Raw genomic sequence first — 20,288 nt, 5'->3', positions numbered from 1 at the left:
TTAAGGATTTAATATAACAGAACTTTTTAGATGCTTACAAATCGACTAATGTTTACTCTGTCCCTGTTTTCATTTGCAGAAACCTGCTGTTTGTGTATCCTCAGAGGCTCAACTTTGGCAATCGAGCTTTGGCATCTCATAGGAACATTACCATAAAGATCCAGTTCATGAATGGAGAGGAGCCACTGCCTGTATGTACACCAAAACACACACACACTCACACACACTCGGACACATAAAGAAAAACTCACGTTTTATACTCACGATCAAACGTCAATGATCTCTGTCAAATTATCTTAATATTTATTATGAAATAAAAAATGTGTGTATATCTAGCAAGAAGACTGCAGTTCAAAATATAAGACACAGTTAACAGGATGGTTGAGAAAAGAACAAAAAAACCAACCATATGAGACATCAGAGAATATTTGTTATGTTCATCGATAGGAAATGCAAACTTTTGAACTGATCCTATTATTCATAAACTGTCATGCATTCTCTACATGTAGTAGTAGTTGTGATAATGATAAAACATCTGTGAAACCAAGCACGCTAAATGTCTTGTTGCCGTAAAGTAAATTTCTGTCTTCATCCATTTTTAATGCAAAAGCATATGCACAATGCTGACTATCCATTTACCAATACTTTCTAAAAGCTAGCCCTGTCTCTATTTCTCTATCAAGGTTATATTTGGGAAATCAAGTGGTCCAGACTTTCTATCGGAGCTCTACACGCCGGTGACGTATCATAACAAGTGAGACTGCCAGTGCATAACTGCATTTTTATTGCTATTGTGTGATAAACTCTCTAAGATAATGTCCTATAAAATGTGCAAAATCATGAGACTTATGTGGGTATGCAGATCTCCAGATTTTTATGAAGAGGTGAAGATCCGGCTGCCGGCTCGCCTGACCGAGAGACATCACCTGCTCTTCTCCTTCTTCCACATCAGCTGCCAGCAGAAGCAGAACCAGAGCGGCAACGTGGAGAGTCTCATCGGATACTCAGTGCGTGTTTCAGCAGTTACACACACTTCTTTCTTTATTTTTTTAACTTTAGAATATCTGCTCCCCTTCATCATTCCCTCTTTGGAAGTAGTTTGTCCTGCATTGTCATTTGTTTAATACTGCTCAAAGATGAAATCATGTTTGAAATGTATAAGTCAATATTGTATTAGCTTTTCATAACCCGTAAAACGGACCTGTATTTTTGTAGAAGGCAAAGATATTTGTTCAATAACTTGAACATCACAGCTGAAGATTGCTGCTAAGTGAGGTCTGTGTTGTGTTTCGCCTGCAGTGGTTACCCATTCTCAATAACGAGAGGCTGCAGATGGGAGCGTTCTGTTTGCCCATCGTTCTTGAACGTCTTCCTGTGAACTATTCGCTACATTCTCCTGAGGTACAGTAAACCAAATCACTGCTGGCATGATCTTTCTGAGAACTTGTGTAATTATTGTCGTACACTTGACATTAGTGGCCATGCTCATGTCAGTCTAATGTCACTGTGGCTGAATTTTGCAAACAGTCAAAAAGATGAAAGATCTAATTTTTTTTCTGCCTATAACATACTTTGACGGCTCCGTTTTAAGAAAACCTAAATCTAGTTCACCAAAACACGGATCTTGCGTTTTTGCTATCTTCCTACAGTTAGTAAGTAACTTCCTCACAAAGTGAAATGAATGTCAGGATTTGATCTAGTTGTTCTATAGGTTTGTGCTGTATCAAAAAGGACATAAGCCTACTCACTTCAAGTTTATAATCAGATACCAGTAGTAAAAATGTAACGTAACGCACTTGAGCTGCACTAGGAATAAATGCAAATTTCTTTCTTTTCTCCTTTTGGGGTAACCAGACTTTAAAATGAGATACATGAAAGAAAGAAAGAAAAAAAACTTCATTTCAGGAGAGCCTGTAGTTTTCAGAACTATATAGTTAAAAAATGAACAGTGTTTTAGGATTCTCCCAGGCTGAAACACCCAGGGATTCAGTATAAATAAAGATGAGCTTTGATTCTTTCTATGCAGAAATTGCCAATCCAGGTTCCCCCAGTCAAGTGGATGGATGGACATAAAGGAATTTTCAGCCTGGAAGTTCAGGCTGTGTCTTCAGTTCATACACAGGTGTGTAATACATACATACATGCAGAGCTTTAATTTGAATTTTTCTGAGATTGTAAGTAATGTTTGTTTACCGTATTGTGTGTGTGTTTTTTTTTTTTTTTAATTATATTTGATAAACATTATTCCCATATATCACGTCACATTGGGTCACGTTTGCTGTTGGTGAAATTGGCAACCCAGTTTTTAAAGGTTTGCCAATATTTATGTTGGAACGCTATCTATATTCTGGTGTATTTTTGGGTGGACCATTCTGATAATTGAAATCGCCAGGGTGCTGTTCACACCTTCATGGTTGCCAAAAATGATATTATTTTTTTATGACGCATCTTTTCAGCATCCTTCTCAATGCCTGTTATTGTGTTCTACACCAGGAGAGCCACCTGGAGCGCTTCTTCACTCTGTGCCATGCTCTGGAGGGGAAGGCTACATTCCCTATCCGCGTAGGGGACGAAAAAGTGCCAGAAAACAAGCTGGAGCATGAGCTCAAGCTCAGCATCATCTCCCTGTCCTCCTCCGAGCTGGAGCCACTTGTACTCTTCCTCCACCTTGTCCTAGACAAGCTGTTTCGCCTCATCATGCAGCCCATGGTCATTGGTGGCCAGACCGGTGAGCATTACAATGCTACATGTTTGTCATTATGATCAGTAGTTATGAATGTCCTCTTGTTCATAGTATTATAACAATTTGTGTGATTTCCCAAGTGATTTCCCAAGCTAACCAAGAAGCCTGTGAATAAATACGTACTATACATCGATTGATTGTGTATAATCATTCAACATACTATGAGTTTATTAGTGTTTATTAATGAGCAATATCATTTTTATCCCTGTTTATTATCCTTTGTGTGTTTTTGTAGCAAATCTGGCACAGATAGCGTTTGAGTCAGTGGTGTCCGTAGTGAACAGCCTTCATAACAGTCAGGAACTGGCCAAGGACCACCAAGGCAGGAACTGTCTCCTAGCAACCTACCTCTACTATGTGTTCCGGTTGCCAGACACTCTGCTGGAAGTCATTAACACAGGTGTGACAATCACATCATCCAAGATTAGTAGTGATGCAACACCCTGGCATAAAGGAGTAATTCTTAATATTCGGAATATATTTACTTTGAATATATTTCATTCGGAATATATATATATATATATATATATATATATATATATATATATATATATATATATATATATATATATATATATAATATTATATTATATATATATATATATATATATTATATTATATTATATTATATATATATATATATATATATATATATATATATATATATATATACTATCGGATTGCAATTCTTCTGTTTTCTAGAGAAGTTGTTTAGATGATTTTAATGAACATGAAAATAATCCTGGGGTAGGCCTACCACTAATTTGCAAATGATGACATGGAAAAGGACTATTTTGAAAGCATCACAGTTATGGGCAAATCATCTTGCATGCCTTTTAAGTTATTTACACACAGATTTTGTGTGTGTGTGTGTGTGTGTGTGTGTATATATATACACATATATGTATGTGTATATATAAGCGTGTATGTATGTATGTATATTTATACATGTATGTATTCTAATAGATGATGATAATCCATTTATGATGATTGTTGCATTGTTTCATTTCACTCATTGTCTTTTTAAATCGATGCATTGATCCAATTAATAATTATATATTCAATTATGTTATAGTGACCTGTTATTTATATAAACACACGCTCACTCAACATGAAGACCCACCAAACATGAGTAGGGTTCTTATCTCATATTGTTTATATAACTAATAATTAAGATGAGTATATAGTTTATTATTTATTTAAGACGTATTTTACAACTGTCAGGAGCTAACCTGGGTCGTTGGATCATCCTGTATTATTGTAAGACTTGAACAGATGGCACTGAAGGCTGAATATTTATTATTTATAGTATTTCAGTGTATTTCAGGACTGTGGTTTGACTGGTTTATTTTTTTTGCCTCAGGTGCACCGGTACAGGAGAGCAGGTACAGCACTATGGGCCGAGCCACAGCCACAAGCATAGGCAACATGCTGCTTTCTTCACGCGTCCGCTCCAGCAGTAACCCCGATATTACTGCTGCACAGAGCTCAGAGGACGCTGAGGTGAAAAACATACTGGCTGAGAAGGTATTAACATAACAGTGGAGTCTTGCGTTCTGAAAACATACAGTATATGTTATATGTAGACTTAAATTATGCTTAGTAGATATCTTTAGTGATCTAATTATTTTTTTAAAGGATCTGTATAGTTTTCAAAAATCACTTGATTTGCACTATTCCAAAGTTTTTAACAAAGCTTTTATGTGCCGTTTATTATATTACTTCCAAATTGCATACAGTCTTGGTGATTTATTCCAGGGTTTGAATCATCCCGGCAGCAGGATGTCCACTTTCATTGACGTTACCAACCGCTCTCAAATTTCCGCTGGTAGCATGCGGTCCTCGAACAGAAAGGTGACTGTCTCCTTCCAGCACATACTTACCGATTTTAAGAGTTCACCTGGCTCCATAGATAGCAGCGTGTAACGGGCATCTGTGTACGGATGTCTTTCAGCAATTTCATGAAGAGTTGGCTCTTCAAATGGTGGTGAGCACCGGCGTCTGCAGAGAGAACGTTTATAAATACGCCTGGTTCTTCTTCGAGCTGCTGGTAAGAGTGTAGTACGGCCGGCTGGGTTTAGGGGTTTACTGATCGGCCTTATGTGCACTTTAATGTTTTTGAACACCTGGTGTTTCTTCTGTTTTATTACAGTTTAATCCCTATTTATTGCCCAGGACCAAACAAAACGATACAGAATAGAAATATAATAAGGGAAGCTAAATCTTTGTGGAAACGTATTAGCAGCTTTCTGTCAGATCCTAATGGGACTCAAATTAATGCTGTATAAAGCCAGGTACAGTTGAAGAGGAAATGTGTTAAGCCTATAGATAAAAAGATTCAGACACAGTGTTGGTATTTACCATAAAAGATAAATATGTGGTGTAATTAATTAGCGTGATAAAGATTTTTGTCGTTTCTGATTAGATTATATCTCAAATGTTCCAAAAAAAAAAAAGTCATTTGTAACATTTCTTGATTCATTTGTACGTTTATAAAACATAAGTAAATATAGCATTTTATTTTAAACGATGATCATTTAAATAAATAAAAAAATGCTAAAATATAGGGTGTTCAAAAACCTTAGGAGTAATTTTATGAGACATAGGAATTAAGCAAATTATTATTTTTCTTTTCCCTTCGATGTTGAGAGAATTTGTGCTGAACTTCTCACTTTAACCTGTCGTTCCCTTGGATCCTGTAGAGTAAGCGGTAATAAACTGTGTATCTAATCTAGGTGAAAAGCATGGCTCAGCATGTCTCTCAAATGGACAAGCAGGGAGTGTCTCGCAAAAATCGCTTTTCTGACCGCTTCAAGGATGACATCACCACCATCGTCAACGTGGTGACGGCCGAAATTGGCACTATACTGGTGAAACAGCAGAAGGTTGGGGTTTTAAGTTTAGAAGTATGCTTCAATTTGTACTTACCTGATGACATTTCACTTTCACCTCTATTCATGTCTCTGATTTCCTGCTATTTGAAAGCCTTATCCAGACCCCAAGAGGGCAGATCATGACAGTAAAAGTTAAAATGTCAGTGAACAAGAGAATGGATAACAGTGTAAACTGAATTTACTTAACTGTTACTCGACAGGAACTGGAGCAGGCTGAAAAGGTGAACATTAATCTGGCGTTTTTCCTTTACGACCTGATGTCTCTCATGGACAGAGGCTTTGTCTTTAACCTGGTTAGGAACTATTGCAACCAGGTGAGTGCCTCTTGTTGTTGTTATCGCGTGCTGTAAGCGTTGCGAAACTTGTCGTGGGGTGTAACCCTGCCCCTTCACCGTGGGTTCTTTTATTTTGCAGATGTCAGCAAAGAGTGTTTCCATGTCCACTCTGATCACCATGAGGCTGGAGTTTTTAAGAGTGCTCTGCAGTCACGAGCACTACCTGAACCTGAGCCTGTACTTCAGTAGCAGTGCGTCTGCTCCCCCGTCTCCTTCCCCGTCCGTCACGTCACAGGTCAGGAAGCCCCGAGGAGACACACCCACACAGACTCGTCCTTAGACAGTTCGTTTTTGAACACAAAAATGTTTATTTTCACAAGTGGTTATTATGAGAATGTAAGAAAGCATCTTATCTCGTCTAAGGTGTTCTTTAGATAAAATACTATTACGTTTATGCTTTGGCTAGCCAGGGAGGTAATGAAAGAAACAAATGAAATCCAGAAAATCCCTTACAATGCCTTGTTGCTTTTATTGTTGTGGGGCCACACACACTCGCTAATGACAGTCTTTTGGCATCATAAACATGATCACACCGACACGCTGGACTAAAACCCACCCAGACTTTTAAATGTCCAGAGGTGTAGTGTTGTCCTGAGTGAGCTAATGCTTCAAAATTGCTGTTGAACCAGTTTGGTATTGCAAAAGATGTTTTTTTTTTTTTTTTAATTTTTTTTTTTTTTTAACTTTATTTATTTATTTAATTAATTAATTATTTGCAACACACAGATAGAGAAACGTCTTATCTGGTGACTTTTCGGCTATCCAGGTTGATCTCCTTGGGACCTTATTCTTGTTGGTCAGACAGTGTTGAATTTGTACCTTTTATAGGTGACAGCCCTCATTAGTACTCAACATTACAAGGCATTGGATTGGCATCAAAATTATAAAACGACTTTGTTGTTTGTTACCCATCCTTTAGCCAAGCCTCCTCACTCGTGTATTCAGATGTGTATGTGTATTATCTGGCCCTGCCGGACTATGCCAAGAATAATAAATAATAAAGTGTGTGTGTGTGTGTGTGTGTGTGTGTGTGTGTGTGTGTGCGCACCTGTTGCAGACCTCGAGTTCATGTAGCTTGCCAGACCATAAGATTGCAGCCATGTTTGATCTGACTCAGGAGTTCAAACAGCAGCACTACCTGACTGGCCTGCTGCTGACTGAACTGAGTGCAGCTCTCGATATGGAATCAGAAGGGTCAGTCCAACACACAACACAGAGATGGAATATTGTTAGCATCATTAGTTTTAAGAATATTAATAACACTAGTTTCTTTTTATTTTGTATATATATTTTATTTGTTATATTATTTGTAGTGCTCAGGTTTATATTCCTTAAGCAATACAAAGTGTAACTTTGAAGATTACATTATCTACTCACTGGTAAACAGTACTGTCTTTTCTATGTTCTCCTGATTGAGTTACTATATCCTTCCTGGCAGCTCGAACCATTCTGATAATTTTCCTTTGAAAAAGGCGTTTCCACCCACAGAACTGTCGCACACTCAGTGTTTTTAGTTTTTCTCACCATTCTGTGTAAACTCTAGAGACTGTTGTAAGTAAAAATCGCAGGAGATCAACAGTTTCTGAAATACTCAAACCAGCCCATCTGGCACAAACAACCGCAGTTAAAGTCACAGAGATAACATGCTGATGTTGATGTGAACATTAACTGAAGCGCTTGACCTGTAACTGCATGATTTTATGCATTATGCTGCTGCCACATGATTGGCTGATTTAGATAACTGCATACATGTGCAGGTGTACAGGTGTTCCTATTAAAGTGGACGGTGAGTGTATGCTATTGTGATTAATTTGTGTGTGTGTGTGTGTGTGTGTGCATGTGTATGTATGTAGAAGTAAGGTGCAGCGCAAGGCCATAAATTCCACATACAGCCTATTGTGTGCTCATGATTTGGACCCTCGGTGCACAAGGTTAGAAGTCAGGACTAAGATTGCTGCTCTCTACCTCCCCCTGGTGGGCATCATCATCGACTCCCTCAACTACCTCGACTTCACAGGTACTCTTAAAGTTTTACTCACAAGAGCATCCTCATATCAGCTTTGTATACACGTGCATGCGTGCGTGTGTGTGTGCATTTAGTAAATAAATAAATAAATATATATATATATATATATATATATATATATATATATATATATATATATATATATATATATATATATAATATATACATACATACTATTTCTACAGTTTCTGAGTCACGTGGCAACAAGGCCAAGTCCAGCGGGCCAGAGGACGACTTTGAAAATGTTCCTCCTATCAATCAGTCTGTTGCCATGGCAATCGCAGGAAACCCGTTCAACACCTTGGCGAGAAATGCGCTGGTGTCCATGGCCTCTGTGGTAAGAAGTACATGATTTCTTCATGGTTTTTTACTACTGTATACCCAAACTAATACAGTTGAGGAACAAAGAAAAGTAATTTGTCAGATAATATACGTTATTTAAGACGGTAAGCTAGGCGTAGACATCTTGCCATTTAAACGAAATAGCTGAATTAAAGACATATTATTTCTATTTAGTATTAGTCTCAAATATTAATGTATGTATTTTGGATAAAACACTTATGTATTTGGAACCTGATTTATGTTACCAGAACCTTTTTCAATTAAAATCAACATTGAATTCTTTTTCACTGGCCTCTGTGTTCAGCCTTTCATCCCTGTGATGTCAATGATTATCTTTTTTTTTATTCATCTGATAAAAACTCTGTTACAGTCCTGTCTCCTTATTCCACAGTCAGGTAAAAGCTGTAGCACGCTCTCTGCAGAGACCAGCCGTAACCTGCTGGTGTGTTTCCTGTGGATCATGAAGAATGCAGAGCAGAGCCTGATCCAGCGTTGGATAGTGGACATATCCCCCTCTCAGCTCAGTCGCCTTCTCGAGCTCCTCACTATCTGCACCTCCTGCTTTGACTACAGGGTGAGGGCCTTTATTTAGGATTTTAAGTCACTTCAGTGTTTTAGTCGAGCGAATCTCTATATATGGCCACAGTGTCGAGTGTGTGCGTTGACGTGAACAAGGATTTCGGCAAATTTTTCGGAACACCTGTTTACTCAAAACGTGGCAGTCTAAAGGCAGTTGTCGGAACAGTTATAACAATAAATAACACTTTAACAAATTACGTCGAACACCTTCGTTAACGTTTCAGTCAATAACTGCGTTTACATGGACAACAATAATCCACTCTTAATCCGATTAAGACCATACTCTAATTAAGAAACTACTATGTAGACAGCAATTTTTACTTACCTTAATCTAATTAAGGTCATAATCGAAGTAAGCAATAATCTAATTAAGACAGGTGGAGTACTCCTGTTTTAGTCACATTATGGACGTGTAGTAGTGACATGTAAACACCTTAATCACATTATGAACGTCGTGTGAGAGTTTTCACCGCATTTTGCGACAGGACACGATCACACACGGCAGTTTTACGTTTTACGGCGAACAAGAGAGTTCGGCTGTGTCCCAAACCGCATACTTTCCTACTATAGGCCTGTAGTGGGGAAAAATACATGTATCTCGGCTACTATATAGACGGTAACTACGCGATTTGGGACACACCCACCGCTTCAAGCAGTTGTCTATTAGCACGTACAGCATGACAAATAATTAACTGCACTTAAAGCGTTCGTAAAAAAAAATAATAATAACAACCAAAACTGTATACGGTACCATAACGAAGACGAACTGTATGTTGATGCGTGAAATTCTGGAGGGACGTCAGACGGCGTGGCGCGGTGACGTAATGACGCGGGCTGTTAATCTAATTATGTTCTATAACATGTAAAACGGGAACATGACAGGAGTATTCTAAAAGCGACTCATGCAAACACCTTAATCACATTATTATCTTACTCAGAGTAAGGTCAATAATTAGATTACTGCTGTCCATGTAAACGTAGTCACTGACCACGTTTACATGGACAGCAGTAATCTAATTATTGACCTTAATCTGAGTAAGTTAATAATGTGATTAAGGTGTTTACATTTTAGAATACTCCTGTCATGTACTCGTTTTACATGTTATAGAACATAATTAGATTAACAGCCCGCGTCATTACGTCGCCACGCCGTCCGACGTCCCTCCAGAATTTCACGCATCAACATACAGTTCGTCTTCGTTATGGTACCGTATACAGTTTTGGTTGTTTTTATTTAATTTTTTTTACGGACGCTTTAAGTGCCGTTAATTATTTGTCGTGCTATATGTGCTAATAGACAACTGCTTGAAGCGGTGGGTGTGTCCCAAATCGCGTAATTACCGTCTATATAGTAGCCGAGATACATGTATTTTTCCCCACTACAGGCCTATAGTAGGAAAGTACGCAGTTTGGGACACAGCCGAACTCTCTTGTTCGCCGTAAAACTGCCGTGTGTGATCGTGTCCTGTCGCAAAATGCGGTGAAAACTTTCACACGAAGTTCATAATGTGATTAAGGTGTTTACATGTCTGTAATACACGTCCATAATGCAACTAAAACAGGAATACTCCACCTGTCTTAATTAGATTATTGCTTACTTCGATTACCACCTTAATTAGATTAAGGTAAGTAAAAATTGCTGTTTACATGGTAGTTTCTTAATTAGAGTATGGTCTTAATCGGATTAAGAGTGGATTATTGTTGTCCATGTAAACACAGCTACTGGTATTTTTCAGTGAAGCTGTAAAACTGTGCGGTTCGCCTTTTCAGAGGGAGGAATGTGAAATGTTTTACACAGGTAGACGTGCATGCCAAATTGTTCCTAATCTTTCATAGGTTATACAGTTCACAGTTGCTCAGCGGACAAGCGGGTACAGCTGATATTAAACGTTCACCATGTATATATCCATTTTCTTTTTCATTTAATTCATCCATCAACCTCAAACCTCCATCAAAAACTAAATCCAGAAGGTTTGTTTAAATGTAGCACCAGTTTGTATATACGTCTCTCCGTGGAGCAAAGCACGTCCACGTTGCGTGCTGTTCTTTTTTCCGAATCCAGCCGCTTGCTGCTGTACACGTGCGAACAGAGGATGTGGTCTGGCTGTCGGTAGGAACTTGTTTCATTAGGTAAATTCAGTTAGCTAGAACAGATGCTGGACAATATTGTCAGAAGCAGGAATATGAAAAGATGTGGAAACAGTGACTGAGCAGAAATGCAGTACAGTGCAGCACAAAACTGTTGTACCAGTCTAAATGCTAGCACAACACACATTCAGCTTGCATTTAAACACTTCAAAAATGAATATGCTAACCTGATCCCACCAGTGGAGTTACATAAGTTGACACTTTTTTATGCTGGTTACTTGGTCGTCCATGCAAGCAGTTGAGACTGGGCAAGCACATTGGAGCTTTCATTGCCCATTGGACTAGCTAATATATTTCTGATTTGTCCACCCCTGGTGTATTTAGCATTTCATTAACTGCCCTTAAGATTCTCTTATGTAGGTTTTGAGTTAATCAGTTCTCCGTTCTTTTGTCAGTTTTGGGGAAATGTCCACATTCTTGTTCTTGGTAATTTCTTATTGTACATGCTACATGTGCAGGAGGTAGAGATTGGGTTTAAAAACTCTGGATGATCCTTTTTTTTAAGGTGTGTTCAAGAATGTGATGACATGTGTGAGTACTTGCTCTCCTATTTTTGGATGCATGTATGTCATTGTGTGAATGGATGTGTGTGTGTGTGTGTGTCGTGTGTGTGTGTGTGTAGGGGAAACAGAGCTCAGATAAAGTGAGTGTGCAGGCCCTACAGAAGTCTCAGCAGGCTAAAGCTCGTCTGGAGGAGGCACTACTAGGAGGCTTGGGAGCGAGAGGAGAGATGATGAAGAGGGTGGGAGGTGAGTGTTCCTCTTCCACTGCCTCTAAGGGCAGACAGAGAAATCGCTTTTGCACTCTACTTCCAGGCAGCGCAATGAATAATGTAGAGGCTCACTGGCGCAGAATGAGCTATAAAGATGATTGCTTAGCAAGACTTTCACATATGGAAGTCATGTATTGTCTACCAGAAGTCAGCCCTATTTCCTTTTGATGGAGTGATGATTTCCTTATATTGAGTTGTCATCTCTTTTTCTCGCTTTCTGAAGCTAATGATCGGACTCAGGGCCAGAGAGACATCCTGCGCTGGAGGAAAGACCTCACACAGTGGCGCCAGACCAACGACAGACAGGACAAGTGTGTGCCGTTCATTTCTCCATCTTTCTGATGCAATTTATCAGTCCGTATATCTAGACCAGGCGTATTGAATCAAGATTTGTGAAAGTCTAGCTACGTAAAATTCCTCGCTTTCAAAGGTCTGGATAAGCAACTAACATGACTGAATGGTGATTAATGCCATTAGTATTAAGTTCATGGCTGTAAATAAGACAGTGACAGTATTTTTCCCCCTGCAGTGTAGCTTCACATTACCACTTTTGACTAACGCTGTGGAATCTGAACAAATGACACACATGTTTTGAAGCAACAAATAAACACATACCTCTCTGTCCAATCATATTTAAACATTTCATTGTCAGCATTTTTTCATGTTGTCACTTCATAAATCACTCTAGAGAGGGTAAATTACGTTTTTTTTTATGTACGAAAGACTGGAAAAACTTTCCTTTAGATAAATAATTTATATAAATTCAAATAATCGGCCACCACAAGCTGCAACTATTTCCAAATGGTGTGTAATGTTTCTTGGTCCTGTGCGTTTTCTCAGATCTAAAGCCGAGTTGGACCAGGAGGCCATAATCAGTGGGAATCTGGCCACTGAGGCCAACCTCATAGTCTTGGACCTGCTGGAGGTCATTGTGCAGGTAACAGAGGAAAGTGCAGTCCATCTTCATCACACATTGCAGTGTAATTTGCGTTTGCTTTCTTAGTGTTCATTTGAGGTAATGTAAATTCTGACCTAGTCATGTCATGAGAAATAAAAGAAATCTGTTTTTGCACAAGGTGGATTAGTGGTTAGCAGGTTTGCCTCGCACCCCTGGGGGTTGGGGTTTGAATTCCACTTCCACCGTGTGTGCGCAGAGCTTGCATGTTCTCCTCGTGCTTCAGGGGTTTCCTCGGGGTACTCCGGATTCCTCTCCTAGTCCAAAGACATGCGTAGTAGGTTGATTGGCATTGCCAAATTGTCTGTAGAGTGTTAATGTGTGTGTGATTGTGTCCTGCGATGGGTTGGCAACCACGTCCTGTGTATCCCGCACCTTGTTCCCCGAGTTCCCTGGAATAGGCTCCAGTATGAAGATGGATGGATGTTTTTGCACAAATTGAAGCCGTCACTTCAGACACGAACAAGCTAACTCAGGATTGAATTACTGTAAATAAATACTGTAGAAATAGAAAACAGCTGTAACGGTAGTGAAATTAATGTGTATGCCCTGTTCTAACCCCCCCCCCAGGCTGTACCATTAGCAGACTATAAGGATAGTGCGGTTGGTGGAGTTCTGAGGGTTCTGCTGCACTCACTAACATGCAACCAGAGCACCGTGTATCTATCACACTGCTTCAGCACCATCCGAGCTCTCATTGTGAAGGTACTGACCAACTGCAGTTATTTTGCAAAGTGCTTTAATTTAGTAATCTAATTTATTGATTGATTTGAGCAAGTCAAAAATGTGCCTACCTAATCTCTATCCAGTCTAGCTGTTGCATAGATGGTTGAGAAAATGCCAAGAATACATTTCTGGAAATTCTAGGTAAAAAGGGTGTCTACTTTGAAGATGCTAAAATGCTGAATTATTTTGATTTATTAACATAATTCCCATAGTTCCATTTGTGTTACTCCAGAGTTTTAATTACTTTATTATTATTCTAAAATGTGGGGGGGGGGAAAATAAAAATAAAGAATGTGTGTGTCTAAACTTTTGACCGGTAGTGTATATGGGCTTACCACAGATAATAATTTAGCTGTAATAAAAAACAACAGAAAATGTATTTACTTGAAATTCAATTATAATATTATTTAAGGGCAGTTGCTGAAAGCTGTCCATCAGAGTTTAATATAACGCTATACAAAGCTAATTTAAATCTATAAACATCAGCTTCTAACAATAGTCTAAGAGATATTAAAGAATGTCTTACCGAAGGGTTTTTTTTTGTTTGTTTGTTTTTGTTTTTTTAAATCTAGTTTTATTCAATTTTCCAACACTGCAGAAATACAATAAAAAGTAGTTCTGGTTACTTAGAAAGGTTTTGTAGTGTCCGTGCATGTTTAGGCCAGCTCAATACCATTCGTAACACGTTTTCATTGTGAAAAAGCAGCCCCATATCTTACCCACCTTTTTATTGATGGAATTCAACAGCGGATCATCATTATTGTGTGTGGTGATCACATGCTGCAGTGGTGGCTTGATGGAGTATTTCTTTAATGAATTTTTTAGTTAGTATTAACAATGGTGTTATACTGATTATTGTGTTATAATCTGGTCTGATGGGTTGTAGTTTGGGGACATGTTATTCGAGGAGGAGGCCGAGCAATGTGCAGATCTGTGCCAGAAAGTGCTTCAGTACTGCAGCAGCTGTGTGGACAGCAACAGGAACCAGGCCTGTGCTACACTCTACCTCATCATGAGATACAGCTTTAGTTCTGCCAGTGTAAGTCTCTCTCTCTCTCTCTCTCTCTCTCTCTCTCTCTCTCTCTCTCTCACTCTCACTTCTCTCTCTCTCTCTCTCACACACGCGTGCACACACACACACACACACGATACACTGTCTCACCATGAAAACAACTATAGATGAGCAGCTAGTGTAAGACCCCCCACTTACACACCTGTTTCATTATGAGAGATATGTCTAGAGCGCTTGCGCACACACGTACACACTTGTTCTGCACTTAACCTCATCATGATCTACGGCTTCAGTTCTACCAGTGTAAGACCCCCCTCACACTTACATGCACAGACACACACACACACACACACACACACACACACACACACACACACACACACACACACACTCATGATGCACTTTATCTCTAAACAAAATACATCTATAGATCATTAGCTAGTATAAGAACCACACACACATACACACCAGCTCTGTATTCTGTTTCATTATCTGTGTCTCTTTCACACAACACACACACACACATGTACTATCTCAGTGAGGACTTTTTTTTTTCATTGACAAAATTATTAATACAGCTAATTATTACGATACACCTAAATCGAAACCTTACCTAACATCTGTAACCTTTTACAAGAGCAAACCTTTTGGCCCCTTTAGTACCCCACCCCACCCCACCCCACCCCACCCCAAAACAGTTTTGTTTAAAACTGAGCAAATAAAGCCAGTTTTCCTTATGGGGACCAGCTAAATGTCACCACAAAGTCAAAACTGTTAGCAAGATATAAAAACAAACCCACATACATATACAGTAAACCTGTGATACACATCTCAAAAATGAAATATATCTGTAAATCATTGGCTAGTATAAGACACCCCTGCCGCCCTGAGTGCACCAGAGACACACACACACTACGCTTGAGTGCATCATGAGATGCAGCTTTACAGCTATAACATTCACACAAAGACACACACACACACACACACACACACACACACACACACAGAGCTCCAGTCAAGAATTTCCCAAACAGAGCCATGGCCAGCCAGTACAGTAAAACTAGCCATCACTGTTTTCCATATTCTGTTAGGTGCATCTGTCTTTCCAAATGCCACAATCAGACAAAAAAAAAATCCAGTCCACTTGTTGCGCTGGTTAAAAATTTGCCCTAACACAGACACACTGAAGATAAACGAACAATGACTGTGAGTCAGTATGTTGCTGCTTTTTGAAAGTCGCTGTTGCTGTGATACTGAATTAAATTTAGGTGCATTGGATCCTAATAAAGGTTTAAGAGGAGCTGTCACCCAAACATGCTTGACATTTGTGTTCGATTTCTTTTGCTCAGTACCGTCACACCTCACGTATTCCACTAATGGTGGTGTGTTTTGTTTGAGGTCTGTGTGTCTGCTCTTTTCCTGTGTGCACTGGTTGTATGGACTATTTCCTCTGTTCATGTCATTTACCTCCCCTCACCAAACACACACACACACACACACACACACACACACACACACACACACACACACACTCAGCCCTCCCCGAACAGATGGCTATGTTGTTTGCTTTCCCATTCATCTTTAATGGAGAAACGATGAATGTTTCCCCGTCTCTGTTTGCCCGAGTGTTTGGTTTGCCCTGACAGTTACCTCCATTGTCATTATTATAACCTTTGAATGAGTCATGTCGATTCCAAGCCACAATGACTCACTTGTTTTTCTCTCTTCAACCCCAGTTTTATGTTCGCCTGGCTCGCTTCTCTCATAGTAGAGGGCACGCCGGTTCCATAAAACCATGGGTTTTAAGGCAAACCGGAACTTAATCAGCTGTCGAATATCGACACCATGACAATCCTCATGGCAAAAACTGGCCACGAAACAGACGAGTGTCTTGAGAGGTCTCGCACATGTGGTCAAACCAGCAGAACGGTGCCACTGAAATGATCCATTGGCAATTATGTCCAAGTTAATGGGATCATTTTGCGGTTTCCTGATGCTGAGCAAGATGGATGGTGCATTTGCTGCCCTTGGCTAGGTCCACCTCAGAATCAATGAGCTGAGACTATGATGGCAATGTCCAATAGAACTGGCGCTGTGCCATGCTTCGTTCTCAGTTTCTCACCTGCAGCGGGTAAAAATTAGCTTAAATAACCTCTGAGGCTTCCCCAGATTAAGACCCTTGGGCAGACTGATGATATAAAGAGTATTATCCAAATATGATTAATCAGGCTTCGTGATGAGTTGGCCTGAGGGGAGTTTTTGAGCATTCAGTAACAGAGGATTATGTAGCGCTGTAATAAAAGTAGTTACTTAAGGAATAATACATGACAGAATTAGCTGTTATAGGAAAATAATCAATGAAGGGATGGTGTTATCTGATTACCATCCTAAATTTTCCTGTAACTGCATGCTTTGTCATTTCAATTTGCCAATGATGATCATTTTCTTATAATTAAAAACTGACTTGTTCAGTTTATTTACATTTAATGTTGTGAAAAGTTAGGTTTTCAACACCCTTGATTTTTCTCTCTTAAGAAGTTAATAATGCAGTTTATCATGTTACTGAGACACCGGAAAGTGCTTCTATTCTGAACACTTACTTACTGGCTGTTACAAAGTACTAATGCTGGAGACTCCTTCTATAAAGAAAGCTTCACCATATCAAAGATTAAACGTTTTTCTACTTTTAATTGTCAGGATTATCTTGCGTGGTATGAATAAGCTGTTGCTATAAAAATGATAATGTGTTCGAACAAGTGCATTAGTATATAAACCTGTGATTTGAATTACGGTCGGCACTACTTTCAGAGCAGCTGCTGTAGTATAGAATCAACACCTTCCGACCAATCAGAATCAAGTATTCAACGGCGCTTTAGTATAAACTGTTCTACAGCATTCCTCTACGAAACATTCCACTTTGCTATTCTGGATGTTCTGCAAACTGTTTTACACCACATGCTGTATTCTCTGCCATACAGTCACACATAATTTACTCGTTGTGATGCATGTTCCTTGCTCCCTGAACAGAATTTCTCTAGAGTGAAGATGCAGGTGACCATGTCGTTGGCGTCTCTAGTAGGAAAGTCCTCGGATGTGCACGAGGAGTACCTGCGTCGCTCTTTTCGCACCATTCTAGCCTACGCAGAGGAAGACGCAGAGATGCAATCCACGCAGCTTCCTTCACAGGTAAAATGCTACAGCTAAGCCAGTAAAACAGTTTGTGGTATGTGGTATGTAGTACCACAGATATGCCAGAGTATCAACCTGCAGTTCTTGCCTGGTTTCCCTCTAAAGCTAAGCAGAGTTGAGCCTGGCCAGTACCTGGTTGTGCGACCTCCTGGGGAACACTAAGCTTGCTGCTGGAAGTGATATTAGTGAGGCCAGCAGGGGGTGCTCACCCTGTGGTCTGTGTGGGGCCTAATGCCCCAGTAGTGACAGGGACCCTATACTGTAAAAACAGCACCGTCTTTCGGATGAGACGTTAAAATGAGGTCCTGACTCACTGTGGTCATTAAAAATCCCAGGACACTTCTCCTAAAAGAATAGGGGTATAACCCTGGTGTGCTGGTGAAATTCCCCCATTGACCCTTATCTATCATGTCCCCCTAATAATCTCCATCTCTGAATTGGCTACATCACTCTCTCCTCTCCACCAGAGCTGGTGTGTGGTGGGCGTTCTGGCACTTTATGGCTGCCGTCTCATCATCCAGGTGGATGCTACACATTAGTGGTGGTGGAGGAGACCCCCCCAACACAATGTAAAGCGCTTTGAGTGTCTGGAAAAGCGTTATATAAATGTAACTGTAACTAGTATGTCATGCTTTTTGTAAGTCTCAAATCAAATAAAACCCTCACAGTCTAGACTGCTGAGTCAATCAGTAGTGAAACAGGAATGCTGCCAGTGAAATTATGGTCTGGTCTTCTTGATAAAATGATAGGAATAACTCCGAGTCTTCTCTTAATATGGACTTCTTGGCTACTAAATGGAATGTGTTCAGTCATGCAGCAAGAATCATGGGCAGTTTTGAATCACATTAAAGCTGATGTTTAAACAAGTGAATTTTCCAGCAAATAAAAATCTCCACGCCATCGTTTTCTCAGGTGGATGAACTTCTGAGGAATCTAAACAGCATCCTTTCAGATACAGTCAAAATGAAGGAGTTTCAAGAAGATCCTGAAATGCTAATGGACCTTATGTATAGGTAACATGTATATACACACAAAAACATGAAAAATGTAAACTCATTCATTCACTCCATCACTCACTCACTTCATCAATCACTTACTTCATCGGTCACTCACTCCATCAGTCACTCACTCAGCCACTCAGACATTTGCTCACTCACTCACTTAGTCAGTGAGTCAGTTGGTTACTCAGTCAATCAATCAGTCTGTCACTAATTCATTCGGGTCAGACAACCACCAACTCACTCAGCCATTCGCTCACTCATTGTCTCTCATTCAGTTTGTCACTCACTCAGTCATTTGCACACCTACTCAGTCACTCACTTTCACTCAGTCACTCAGTCATTTACTCAGACGCTCTCACATTCATCCACTTGTTCAGTCACTCATTCACTTACTCAGTCACTCAGTTAGTCAGTCATTCACTCACTCATTCACATATGCACTCAGTCACTCCATCACTCACGAATCACTCACTCACTCACTCACTCATTCACTTACTTCATCAGTCACTTAGTCACTCACTCAGTTGAGTGTGTCTTGCCATTCTGTGCCTCTTGCCCTCTTGTACTGTGGTTTCTTACTCTGCTTCCCATTTGCTTGTGGTTTCTGCTGTTTGTCTACTGTTTTTGAACTTACCATGGAAACTACGTGGTTGTGTCTTAGCCTTGAGCTTTGGCCCAGCATGTGCACAGACTGCATGCAAATGCTCAAAGCACACACATGTCCTTGATTTTCAGACTGTCAGAATTGGGATTTTGCAGCCTGATTGCTCTATGAACCTCTGGGACTCGAACTCTATGTTTACATCTGTGGCAGGATTGCGAAGGGCTACCAGACGTCACCTGATCTGCGCCTGACCTGGCTTCAGAACATGGCTGAGAAGCATAACGGCAAGAAGTGCTTCACCGAGTCTGCAATGTGTCTGGTGCACGCCGCAGCCCTGGTGGCTGAGTACCTCAGCATGCTGGAGGACCACAAGTACCTGCCTGTGGGCAGCGTCACCTTCCAAGTAAGTGATAAGTCTAGCTGGAATGCAGACCTTCATCTTTCCCAGATGTAACAGCTAAAAAATACCTCATCCCACAGAATAAATTATTACATAACTGGAACACAGAGGCAAGTACACACAGTGACTCATTCAGTGACTCAAACTACCAGTCAGAAATTGCTGGAAAAAAAAAAAAGACCATACCTGTCTGTTTCCCCGTAGCTGGTGAACACAGTAATATAGTGAACCTTAGACAGGTTTAACTGTCTCTTAATGGAACTCTCCACCCTGAAACGCATTTTATATTCACAGTTGTCTGTCACATTGTGTCATCATTTCCTATTGATTGTTCAGTGTCATATTAATGAGAAATTAAATATAGACGCAGTGTAGAAAGTAAACGCTGGGCTCAAAGCTATATGAAACAGCTGCGCTGAGTTACGGCAGAGACTCGGGTTGACTAGTAATAGCTCTACAAGATGATGAAGGAGAAGGTGTCGACGGTGATTTTAGCATAAATGTCAAATCTTCAAATTTGTTTGAGCAGAGTGTACACATGAAGCCATAAGAGAACTGGACA

The 20,288-nt window shown here is 39.9% G+C and overlaps 1 protein-coding gene across 5 annotated transcripts in view; it reads left to right on the top strand.

Moving 5' to 3' along the window:
* Positions 1-20,288, top strand: part of dock8 (dedicator of cytokinesis 8) — a 65,433-nt gene that overhangs the window by 30,800 nt on the left and 14,345 nt on the right. For 2 of the 5 annotated variants that reach the window (XM_053680305.1, XM_053680307.1), the window contains 25 exons: positions 80-191; positions 684-754; positions 863-1,007; positions 1,300-1,401; positions 2,027-2,122; positions 2,494-2,728; positions 2,979-3,143; positions 4,107-4,270; positions 4,502-4,597; positions 4,698-4,793; positions 5,479-5,628; positions 5,838-5,951; positions 6,052-6,207; positions 7,030-7,166; positions 7,826-7,989; positions 8,184-8,335; positions 8,711-8,914; positions 11,690-11,816; positions 12,063-12,150; positions 12,680-12,786; positions 13,366-13,499; positions 14,407-14,559; positions 17,560-17,718; positions 18,634-18,734; positions 19,537-19,729. In XM_053680305.1, the coding sequence (XP_053536280.1) occupies positions 80-191; positions 684-754; positions 863-1,007; positions 1,300-1,401; positions 2,027-2,122; positions 2,494-2,728; positions 2,979-3,143; positions 4,107-4,270; positions 4,502-4,597; positions 4,698-4,793; positions 5,479-5,628; positions 5,838-5,951; positions 6,052-6,207; positions 7,030-7,166; positions 7,826-7,989; positions 8,184-8,335; positions 8,711-8,914; positions 11,690-11,816; positions 12,063-12,150; positions 12,680-12,786; positions 13,366-13,499; positions 14,407-14,559; positions 17,560-17,718; positions 18,634-18,734; positions 19,537-19,729 (3,421 nt within the window). Of the gene's footprint in view, positions 1-79; positions 192-683; positions 755-862; positions 1,008-1,299; positions 1,402-2,026; positions 2,123-2,493; positions 2,729-2,978; positions 3,144-4,106; positions 4,271-4,501; positions 4,598-4,697; positions 4,794-5,478; positions 5,629-5,837; positions 5,952-6,051; positions 6,208-7,029; positions 7,167-7,825; positions 7,990-8,183; positions 8,336-8,710; positions 8,915-11,689; positions 11,817-12,062; positions 12,151-12,679; positions 12,787-13,364; positions 13,500-14,406; positions 14,560-17,559; positions 17,719-18,633; positions 18,735-19,536; positions 19,730-20,288 lie in introns of all 5 variants that reach the window. The other 3 variants (XM_017467696.3, XM_017467699.3, XM_053680306.1) reach the window with 3 other exon arrangements.

This window comes from Ictalurus punctatus, chromosome 5 (genome assembly GCF_001660625.3).
Source record: "Ictalurus punctatus breed USDA103 chromosome 5, Coco_2.0, whole genome shotgun sequence".
In the NCBI taxonomy this organism is placed as follows: domain Eukaryota; kingdom Metazoa; phylum Chordata; class Actinopteri; order Siluriformes; family Ictaluridae; genus Ictalurus; species Ictalurus punctatus.
The sequence above is the reverse complement of the archived record's forward strand: the minus strand, read 5'-3'. Positions and strand labels throughout refer to the sequence as shown.